Source organism: Cryptomeria japonica, chromosome 5, assembly GCF_030272615.1.
Source record: "Cryptomeria japonica chromosome 5, Sugi_1.0, whole genome shotgun sequence".
Classification (NCBI taxonomy): Eukaryota; Viridiplantae; Streptophyta; class Pinopsida; order Cupressales; family Cupressaceae; genus Cryptomeria; species Cryptomeria japonica.
In genome coordinates, this window is record NC_081409.1 from 548,759,234 (window position 1) to 548,771,856 (window position 12,623).

General features: G+C 33.4%; 1 protein-coding gene across 2 annotated transcripts in view; it reads left to right on the plus strand.

The window, feature by feature from the left end:
* Positions 1-10,532: 10,532 nt before the first annotated feature.
* The window catches only part of LOC131063465 (uncharacterized), a 150,244-nt gene continuing 148,153 nt past the window's right edge, over positions 10,533-12,623 (plus strand). The window contains exons 1-2 of one of the 2 annotated variants that reach the window (XM_057997285.2): positions 10,533-11,111; positions 11,494-11,595. In XM_057997285.2, the coding sequence (XP_057853268.2) occupies positions 10,797-11,111; positions 11,494-11,595 (417 nt within the window). In that variant the 5' untranslated portion in view covers positions 10,533-10,796. The remainder of the gene's footprint in view (positions 11,112-11,493; positions 11,596-12,623) is intronic. The other variant, XM_057997276.2, reaches the window with a different exon arrangement.

The window sequence follows — 12,623 nt, forward strand, 5'->3', positions numbered from 1 at the left end:
GGATTGGGCACTAGAACTATCTGACCATTTGGCTGACTTGAGGAAGTTTAGTTATTCACATATTGGTTTTGCTGATATGCAGGTCTATTCCCTTGGAAATTTTGTTGGAAAGGAGGTCTAGCAGATGGGATTTGGGACCTTTTCAAATTAATGATTTCATTCGAGAAAGATCTCAACAAAATTTTCATATCCTTGACCTCCGCAACCAGAGATGAGGGGGAAGGCAGATTTGCTTGTTGGGATCCGGGGTACACATACATAGATTGAGGAGCAGATATGCTAGGCACGACTGGCTCAGGGACCTGATTTGATAGCTCAGTAAAGATCGACATGAGTGGTTGTGGCACAAGATTTCCAACATCAATTAGATTATTTTCTACTCGGATCACCAAATCAAATGCATTCGGGAGAGTATTGCCTCTGAGAGATTGGATCATCACGGATATATTTGAATTGAAGGCTTACAGATAAAAAACAAATGCCATATCCACAGGTGGACGAGTAGACAATGATATTCTTTGCCTGGTCCTCTGAAACCTCATATTGAATTTTGTCACCACTTCTTGAGGGGCTCTCTTTATGGTAATCAATTGCTGCATCAGGGACGACCTATCAGCCTTGTCAAAAAATCTCTCAAAGAAGTGGTCACCCAGCTTATCCCAAATGGCTATAGAGTTTGGGCTGAGAGGTCGGTACCAATCTAAAGCTTTCCCTTTGAATGAAGCCACGAGCAATCTTGGAGCTACATTTTGCTTTGTAATGTTATGGACGGTGCAGACATTGACCACATCTTGTAGGTGTTCCCCAAGAATCTTGGGACATTCTCCAGTGAATTTAGGGACAAATTTAAGCACGGAAGTGGGAATATGGTTGGCCATTGTTGCTGCTAGGATATGTTGTTGTCATTGATGTCGACATATTCCTGTGATTTATTCTAGTGTGATTGGGAAAAATTTTTGATCTGGTTTTGTAGTTTGGTTTTGCTGATCACTATTTTTGGAGGTTGATATTTCCTCCGGTATATTCTAGTATGATCGTATCTTATGTTCAGACTTTGGGATATTGTTTGGGTTGGTCTTGTGTATCTTCATTTCAGATGGTTCATGAGTTGGTGCTCTGCAAGTTATCTTTCTTCATGACAGTTGTTGATTGGTTGTGTTCTTGAGCTTTTAGACGTTGATAGAAGAAGATTTGAAAAATGGTGTTGGTGCAATTGTTCTGGATGATTTTAATGTGCTTGCTGGTGTTTCCCAATCATGTCCTATTTGTTTTGGTGATCTGCATTGATCGTTGTGCGAGTTTTTGGTAGTTTTCATCAATCGGTATTGATTTTCGTGTTATGCGATAGATCTTGGCATGATTTCCAATGGAGTTGATCGTTTGGGAATTTGAATAAGGACCATGCTATGCTATGTAAATCATCATATTAGTCCAGTGGTCAATCTTTGTATCGTGTGATGAAATTTATAATTGAGGGTTGAGGGCTTAGCCGACCTTGTTATCAAGGTTGATGATTTTTATATATAGGTGAGTTATTCTTGTAGTTTGGGTTTCGGTATTGTGTCTACATTATTAGAGAGGGGTGTATGTGCGAACAAGTGATTTATCATTTAATGTTGAGTTTGAGGTGAGATTGATGTTGCAGAGAAAACATCTATGCTTAATCAGAATTGTAATCAGGCATTTGGAGATGCTATTCTTTCAGTTCATTTCTTCCGGATTGTAGTATGAATCATATTGTAAGTCATTGAGACTTCCCTGAGGGTTAAGCCTTCCGGACAAATATCTTTTGAGCAGTGATATCTAAGCAATGTGCCTGAATGCATGTGCATTCCCCATTGTAATATTTTCACATACTACTGTAGAGTATCATCTTACTATGGGTAGGTTCCCACCATGGTTTTTCCCTTAACCAGGTTTTCCACATAAAAAATCTTGGTGTTGTGTGTTGTGTTGTTAATTTGATTATCTGTTTATTGTTGCAGTTTGGTAGATCTGTTATTGTGCTTAAAGTTTTGTATTCTGGTGAAGACTGATTCACCCCCCCCTCTCAATCTTCCTTCTTGGCTGCTGCTAGCAATACACACACACACACACACACACACACACACACACACACACACACACACACACATATATGTATATACATATACATATATGTATATGTATATACATATATGTATATGTATATACATATATACACTTATGTATATATATGTATATATACATGCATACACACACACCTCTTTCTTTCCCTCTTTTTATCCGGTTCTCTCTCCTTTCTCCCTATCACTCATCCAATGATATACTCTAATGTTTACCACCACAAATAAATAATCACACTTGCAAACTATCTAACCAAAACACACCCTTCCCTCTTTCCCTCTCCCTCTCCATCTCCATCTTTATCTTCATTTTTATCTCTCTCTCCTATCTCTATATTGTTACCTTTCTTTGCATCTCTCTCTCTCTCTCCACTATATTTCCCACTAAATCTATCTCTCTATCTCTCCCTCTTTCTATCCTTGTCTCTCCCTCTTTCTCCCTATCACTCTGTCATTCTATATCTCTCTCCCTCTCTATCTCCATCTCAATAGCCATCTTTGACTCATAGATACTCCCTCTCTCTCTCTCTCTCTCTCTATATATATATATATATATATATATATATATATATATCACTCTACCTCTCTTTATATAGTGTCACCTTTTTATATATCCTTACTTATCTCTCATCTCTCTCTATATGCATCTCCATCTCCCTTTCCCTCACCCTCTCCCTCTATCCATCTCTATCACTCATACAGACACACACACTTCATTTTTATGCATCTCTATCATTATCTAATTTCTCTTTCCCCCTCTCTATCTCTCTCCCTCTTTATAATCATCTCTTCTTATCGCTTTCTATTTCTATATCTCTCTACCTTTGTGTTCTCTCTATTTATCTCCTTCCCTCTCCTTGACTCTCTATCTCTCTCACTCATTCACATGCACTCACACATGTACACACCATTTCTCCTCCCCATCTCCCTCTCACTCTCTCCCCATCTCTAAGCTCTCTCTCTATATATCTGTATCTATATCACTTTCTCTGCATCTCTCACTCCATAACTCCTACTCTATATCTCTATATTTATCTCTCCCTATCTCTCTATGTCTCTTTATATCTCCCTTTATCTACATCAATCTCCCTCCATCTCTCCCTCCATCTCTTTTACTCTATATAAATCTATCTTTATATTTTTATGTCACTACTCTCTTTATCTCTTCCTATCCATATCTTTCAATACCTCTCTCTCTCTCTCTCTCTATATATATATATATATATATATTTGTCTATCTCTATGTCTCTCTATTTTTTCATCTCTATTTGTATTTATCTCCATTTCTCTCTATTTATCTCTTTATATCTTTATGCTCTATCACTTTATCTCACCATCTATATCTCTCTTTATCTCTCTTCCCTCTCCCTATATAACTCTCTATGATCTCTTCATCTCTATCTCTTCCTTTCTTTCTCTTTCTCTCTATCTCCTTGTATCTCTTTATCTGTATCTCTCCCTCTCCCTCTCCCTCTCCCTCTCCCTCTTTGTATCTCTTTTTTTTTCTATCTCTCTATATCTCTCCATGTTTATCTCTCCCTCTACATCTCTTTATCTCTCTATCTATTTCTCTCCCTCTTCCCCCTTCCCTCTATCTTCATTTCTACTTATGTTTTCCTGTCTTCCCCTCTATCTACATACATCTCTACTTGCCATCCATCCATAATTATTCCTCTCCCTCTTCCAATACATCTATATGTTTATCTCGTTTCCTATCAATCTCTATCTGTCCATATTTCTTCTTCCATGTCTCCCTATATCTCTATCTCATTATCTATCCCTCTCTCTTTATTCCTATATCTCCACCTCTCCGACTCTCTTTATATCACTTCTTATCTCTATCTTTATTCATATATATCCCTCTCTCTCTCTATATATATATTTATCTCTTCCATCTCAATGTCTAGATCCCCTCTTTCTTTATCTCTCCCTCTCCTCTCCATCTCCATCTCCATCTCCATCTCCATCTCCATCTCCATATCCATCTCTATCTCTACCTCTATCTCTATATCCTTTCCCCCTCTCTCTCCATCTCTCCCTTTGTAAGCATAAAATGAGCCTATAGGTAATCAAACTTGGTTATGTTTTTAATTCAGAGGTTTTGTTTTGGTCATGTTTGGATCCTTGTAAGTGAATGCTAGTTGATTTGAAGCTATCACTTCTCTGTCGAGACCTTTGTTGCAAAAATAACTTCATTCACAAAATTTCCTACTAATTGACGTTATGTACTACACAAATGTATACAAAAAATAGACCAAAATTTTCCCTGACTAACCTTCTACACCTCTTTGGTGTATCCATTGCACACCAAGGTGAAATTACTAGTTTTAAATTTGATACATAGAGTAGAAAATATCAAATGTAAATGTAAGGTGGAGTATGAAATGCATACTTGAAGTGTGCTTAATTGTATAGGTGACAAATGTATTGGAAAGTGTATTAAAAAATGTCCCCATATTTTTTTGTTGTTGGGTAGATCAAGGATGAACATGTAGAACATACAAAAATTAATAATAAAATGTCACCAAGTGGCAAGATTGAGTGAATTCATGCAATGCAAAGATGTAATATATAGGTCATTTTTTTAGCTTAATATAGACCAAAAATATGCATAATAATTTAATAAAATGCCCCATTTGATGGGAGTGTCCCTTAATATGTCATAGTTGTGCATGCAGTGATGGTGGTGAGTCATGATCATGAGTGTTTGTATCTAAATATGTATCAATTACATCCTTTATCTGGTGTTGATTCTTTTGATGTACCTTTAATTATAAAGTCATTTTTATTTTAACATGTGATTTAATCATTATACCACCAAATGTTATGTCATTCTCACTTGTATGTGTACCTTTCCCTTCATTATCAATGTTGTTCGATGTCTTAATATGTAAAATAGATATGCGACAAACTAGATTCATCTTTGGAATTGTGATGTTTCCCATGATTAGGCTTAGATTGATCCTCCTTATTCACATCTACATGTTAAATATAATAACTACATGCCATTTTTCATCAACATTTTCCACTTATAGCATATTTTTATTCATAATATCTCAAATTTTATGCTTTTACTTGTGATATACCTACTTGAATTAAGTCCATGCATCTCATGATAACCATAAAGTAGTCTAGCACCATATTATTTTGAGAAATATCAATTTTATTGATAAAAGGTGGAGTGATAAGTTTGTGTTGCAAAAAAATGTTTTAACACTCTATGGGGAGGGTCCTCTAATCTAGGGAAGACTAAATGTTTTTACCTTTTCTTGACTAATATTATTGTGAGATGCAGTGATAGCATTAACATGAAATATGATCCTATGTGGAATAATGGGATATGTATACATGATAAAATGATAATCATGGTTAGTGTGGACCACAAATGATGTTGTATGATGTGCACTAGGAGATGTAATATTGAAATCTAGATTATGATCACGTAAACTCATAAAGACACTCACAAGCCTTCACAATGATTAACCACTAGAGAGAAAGCTGAGAATAACTAAGTAAGCATATTTTAGGGAATCGCTAGAGTGTTCAATAAAGGCACAAGATAGAGAAATGCATGAACTATAATAATTGAAGAGATGAGATTTCCACAATCCATAGACAATATGTAGGCAAGCTTTTGGAAAATCAAAAAACTCGCACACAATCATTTCTAGAAGCTTGCCTACATATTAACTATAATAATATTGAGACACATCAATCCAGACTAAGTTTCATCATTTCAAATTTCTCTAAATACATATATTAGAATTGTATTATCACACATGTGGACACAATACAAGAAGATGAAAGATTGGACATATAAATATGCTTGCATCTACCCTAAATCCATCAATCATGATATATAATTTGACATGTGTATTTTAAATAGTAGGATCCAAAAGATTATGAGAAGTTAAAAGATTTGTAAGATATGTTTCCTTAGCATTTGTTACTTGGAAAGAATGATCATCATATTTATCTATAATAACATCATGTGATAAGGAATATTTAACATAATAATTGAGTAAGAATTAACTTTTCAATTCCTTGCAAGATAAATCATTATGAGATGAAGATGAATTGCCAATCTCATTAATTAGAATATCTCTATCAAGTGAACCGTAGCATCAAAATAATGTACTATTGGTTAAAAAATAATGCACGCAATAGAATAATACAACATTGGTTCAAAAATAATATGTACATTATAAACATGCATTTTACTATCATTACATAACGAATCATTAAGAATACATTGAGTTCATTATTAGTTTCTAGAATTATATCATTATCACAAGACAAAGGAACATAATATGAGAGAGGAAACAAAGAAGGCATATCATATATGCAATCACCATGTACATCCTTATTGTGTGTATCATAAGATTCACAAAATATACTTTAGGAGAAATCGCTATCAATAGACATAAGAGTAAGATCATCATGGAGTATCATCATCCATGTGATCAAAATGATATAATCTCCTCAAGGATCAAGGCATATGATGTAATAAATTGTAAAAACACATTAAGATCCTTGATATATGAAGGTACATAGACTCATAAGGGGTTGAATGGAATCCATATTTAAAATATTTTAAACTAAAGAATATAAGGGATGGACCCATAAGGTGAAAATTCACTAAGGACAAATTGCTAGGTAAAGTAAAATAAGCACAATGAACAAAACACATATAATGAATAATGTTAAAAAAATACAGCATATGGATTTATACCTGATAAAATCAGAATATATAACCCTAAGGTTGGGTATGTAAGTTATATGGTTATTGAATGAAGGGGAAAAAAATACCCTCTTCAAAATATTTAAGGACAATACATTAACTTTATATGCTTGAACCTTCTAATATGTGAGTTGAGTCTCTAAGTTGAATGTTGTAAGATAATAGAGATTGGAATGCATGTGCTTAATTGAAATGAGAGTTAGGGTTGGTGAGTTTTGGAATATGAATTTTACAATGAATAAAAAAGTAGAGATAATTTTCATGTGAGAAACTAATGTCCAAGGTAGAATTATAATAATCATCATATCTAGTGATGTAATGTTGTCTTGATTTTTTCAAAATTTGATCTTGAGTGAACTTTGAAGTTCAACACTTGTGACATGTATTCGCCTAATGATATATTCATAAGAACTGAAAATTGTGGTGGCGTTAAAGAGGATTATGGAGCTTTTATGTGAGGCTTGAAGTTTTAGACTTCCTTACACCTTAATAAAGCATCGACTAAAAACAACACAAGTACACAAGTTGCAATTGGGTGGCAAAGACTGCAAATGTGTGGATGGTAGTAAAACCTACCAAGTTGATCACTAATTGCTTGCTTGTTGTTGTTAATGCAACTTAATGAGTGGTTGTATCAAAGTGTACTTTGATAATAAATGCCACTTGATTGCTTGTACTAAAGAACTTTGATTATTTGTTAATCTATGACACAATATGAGCAATACACTTGTAAAATGAGAGGATATTGTATGCATTTAAAAAAGCATCTCATGTTGTGTTGTGATTTAATGATGTACAAATAACCTTGGATGATGCCTTTTAATACATAACACAATATTCATGGATTTTTTTTTGTTTGGGACCATGTTGATGGCTTACAATAAATTTTTAATAATTTTATCCTTGGAATGTGAAATTTAAAGTCTAAGAGTTAGGGAGAGATCACACGAATGATCCTCTCTAGGGAAAATGATCTAGTAATTATGATTGCATTCAAGATAAGTAAACTGATGACAAATAGATCATAAGGGTTATGAAGAGGGTAATGTAATACATGTCTAACTAATAGAATAGGTCACAAGCCATTAAATACATAAAATTAGTCAAATCATACTTTATAATTATACATCTAAAATATCAAATCCAAATTACAATAATCATCCATCATTAATATTACATTTAATTATAAAATTGGAAGCATCCTTCTATTATTATTTTCATAAAAGGATAAATGTTTCTTTGTGTGTGAGTAAAAATGTGAGTCCAAATAAACAAGATTGAAATAACGAAATAAACAACTTAAGCAAACCACAAATTAATCAAACACTCAAGATAAGGATGCTAAAAAGGAAATTAAGAAAGCAAATGATAAACAATGAAATTGCAAACTCTTAAGTTTCTTTGATGTGGTTGTCCTTCAATTTGATGTGTACTCGATCTATGCTTCCAAGGATGCTCCAAGATGCTTCATGATGGTTGAATATGCAAATTAGGCTAAAATATGGATGCAAATTGGGTTGATATGAGTAGTCAAAATGACATGGTAACAATATGATTGCATGAAAGTGGATAGCTAAAATGTCATTATAACGGTACGAGAATGTGAAAGTGGATGAATTATGAAAGAAAATGAGGGGATTAAATAGGATTTGATGAGAGGAGGGATATGCTTGAGGATGTGCCACTTGTCTCAATTAAGGATAAGTGGCAATGTGAGGATTGACAAGTGTCCTTGAGAAGGACAAGTGTCGTGGCAAGAAATGACAAGTGTAAACAATTACACATGTCTATTTTGGGAGGTAGCCACCCAAAATTGGTTTTCTTTTCCTAATATTTAGGAAATTAGGAATGCGCACACATATGACAAGGGAGGTTAGAAGGATAAGGTTAGTTAAGAACCTAGGTTAGTTAGTGGGTTAGGCTAGAGGAAGGGTTAGATGTGGGGGTTAAGGTTAGAGGACATGCGACTAAATTAGATTATTTGAATTATAAAAATTCAAATAAAAGGAGAAAAAGGGTGACATGAACTAGATAAAATAATTAAATTATTTTATCTAGTAGAAGAAGGATAAATGAAAACTAAATAATTGAAACATTAATCAACTGATTAGGCATGGCTCGATTAATTAAATTAATTTAGCCAGAAGGGATGCCATAACTAATTAAATAATATTAATTATTTAATTAATATAGCCGACTAAGGAAAATAAATTTGATTAAATAAATTAACCAAATTTAAGTGTGAAGGATAATTTGAAATATTCTTTTGTAATGGTGGAATTGCTGCATTTTAGGGATTAAAAATAAATTGTCAAAATGTATGCGGGCTAAAATTATGCATCCACCACATAATGAAATATGCCACATGACAACACACATCATCTTCCCTCTTTTCTATATTTTCTTTCAAAATTTACCTCAAAATCTCTTATTAACACAAACAAATACACACATCTACCATTCATATAATTCATCTTCCCCCTATTATGTTGTTCTTCAATATAGATTTGCATATATTTTGTGTTTTCATCAATCACATGTTTGATATATACGGTGTTTACTTATTTTATATCTATATATCACTATTATTGACCTTGTTACATTTATTTGTTATCTTTAGTGAAAATTTTATTAAAATTTATTTTATTACGTTGTCAAGAAGTTTTAACTTTCAAAATTATGGAGAAACTCAAACTCAAGATGAAATAACACAAACACAATCTATGTACATATACATCTCAAGAAAATGTAGGTCATCTTCTCTTAGTTGTAGGAAGTAATGTCTTGTTCATGATTACAATTGGGTTAAATTAAATAGCTCTTAATTGAAATTAAACATGTAACGTTATGGTAATTATTTATATTGAAATGGAGACCATTCAAGTTAAAAGCCCTATTTAAATCTACTAGTAGGTGAGATTAAAATACTCAAATTTGATCTATGCATTATTTTAATTTTTTGTTCTTACTATGAAAATGTTAGTTTTATACCATAAATTATTTTCTTTTATTTTTTATTAATTAGATTGTAATTTGGGTAATCCTTTATAAATTTTCAAAGGTTATTTGTATTGTTTTTAAAATTTTGTTGAAGTATAATATACATTTTGTTTATCAATGAGAAGATAAAAAGTTGGTGTTAGAAAATTTTAGGATTGTCATGTGGACAAAACATGTTGGCCAAAAAAAAGCATACTTTGTCAAATAATTCAAACTCACGTGGAAGCATAATAAAAAAGCCTTTTTGAGGTTTGCATTTAAAAGAAAGGCTAAAATTTTAATCACACAATTGAGGATTGGTTATCATCATGAAATACTGAAGAAAAATTGAGAAGCAAGGACTTACATTTTTTGCAACAAAAGGGTGGTTGAAATTGAATGACACTTCATTATGGAGTGTGCAACTAGGAGGATATCCGTAGTTGGTTAAAAAAAAAAAGGTGGGCAATCTGAATGAGCTATTTGAGGAGGCAAGACTTCACAAAATTGCACGTTTCTTGATCAAGAATCATAATAAAAAAAATGACATTGAAAAGAATATAAAAATGTGTTAATTTTGTGTCCCTCGACTCTTTAGACCAAAAGATATAGTGAATGTCATTAAAATTCCTTCCTTCCTTCCTTCATTCAAAAATATATGAAAATGTGTTAATGTTGTAAAAGATTTAAACAATTAACTATATCGGCCCGGGACCCTGCTACCACAAAAACATCTTCCCTGTACCACTACAAAGGAGAAAACATTTTATAGACGTTCTCTGGAATAAAACGTTCATAGATATCCCTGACACAAAATTGCTTACTTCAGATTTCTGTGAATGCTTGCAAGCAAACAAGGTACTAGACAATAAACAAATCTAAGCGGGGCGAATATTATAGGCAAGCAAACAAATTTATAAAAACAATCCAAGATAAGCGCCCAATCGTAGGATCGAGGCAGAGATAGTCTCATGGCAAAATCAGAAGCGAAAGAAATGAATACCATGTCAGTGAACTGGTCTGGATTTGACGCTCTTGCCATGGATTATGTCGAATCAGAGAGACTTCTGTTGTGGGACAGTGAGCAGGCAGAAGCCTCCTCCTCCTCCTCATCTGCTTCACATATGTATTCGTCCTCAAATATAAGTTCTTCTACGCGCGAAATGATACAAGGCGTACGGAAAATGATAGAGGCGGGTAATATTGATGGAGTCCTTAGTATTCTTACTCAGCAAGCTCCTTTCGTACTTGAAGATCAACATCTTCTCTTCCGTTTGCAGAAACAGGCAACTTTCTATCAATAAAAACCCTTTCTTTTATCTCTATCTTCTGTTTTTACTGCAATAGTTTTAGTGACTGATATTCGGTACTCCAAAGTTTGGCAAATTTCTCCGTTAATCGGGGATGGAGATTCACCTCGATTTTTACGAAACGATATTTCATTGTTTTAAAGAATTCACCAAGTTTTTTCACAAATTACTTAAAAATATTGAGAAAAACGGGAATCCACTTCACTTAAATTATTAGCAATTTTAAAAAACGTAAAATTTGATATTCAAAAGAATTTGTCAGTAGAAACTTCTCAAAGTTGTGCTTCCGTAAAGTTGTACCTAAATTTTTATTGCAAAATCTGATCTCTTTTACACCTATTTTTTTAAATTTTTGTAGAAATTCATCGAATTGCTGAGGAGTGGGGATGAAGAAGCTCGAAATATGGCCATCAGCTGTTGTCGCACTGCACTTGGTCCTTGTGCTCTCAACGCTTATCCTGTAAGTTAAACCAACAAGTAAATGAATATCTTTTATAGCTTTAGGAGCAGGGATGCTGTCAAAGGCATGAGATCCCTATATTTGTATAAATCACGGCACTTTTATGTATACATGAAATTGATATCATACCGAACTGGCAAAGCACTTATTCCCTCAAACTGGAAATGGACATGGAGATAGAAAATTCACTGCAAAGTGACCTGGGAAATAAATCAATATCTCTTATGCCTTGGTTATGCGAGATGCACTCAAAACGAGGGTTTTCAGATGTTTAAATATATAAATTACTTTATGTATATATGAAGTTGAGAGCATGTTGAACTGGAAAAATAAACATCCATTCTCAAACTCATCAGAGAGTAAAGTAAAAACTAGGATGATTAAAATTAGTGCAAGTTTAGCGTGCTTAACGGCACTATCCAGTTTGAACCATAAATAGCAAAAGGCAGTTTTTGTATACCCCTTTAGTTAAAGTAAATGGTACATTGGCTATTGGGAAGCATGCCTTCCTCCCATAAGACAATAATTCTGAGCAGAAAATCTATGTAAGTTGCACAACCTCTTCTCATTGATAAATTAAGAAAATTCAAACTTTTCACTGTTTGGCACGCATCCACCTGAGCACCTTGGGGTTTGCCTCTTAGTATTTTAACTAGGGTCTTTGTGGTGATAAATGACCCACCTTACTGCTAGATCTCAACCATATCGTTCGATCAACCAAACAGAATTTTTTTTGAATAACGAGGATGCAATTTCTTTTGCACCTGAGAGGGGTGTGTTTTGTACTGCTCTTGATATTGAAGTAAAAGTTTTTATCAGAAATTCTCTGTTTCATGAAGAATAACAACAATGGATTCAGTTGCACTAATTTAAAGTTGACTACAACTCTGTTTTTTTGGCTTGCTGTTATAGCATATGGTTACTTGTTTTGCTAGTTCAAATTGATTCTATTATAATGGTTACAATCAATATCAATAATCTTAATTTTACTTTCCACTGAAAGCATCAAAATCAACATTTGGCAATTT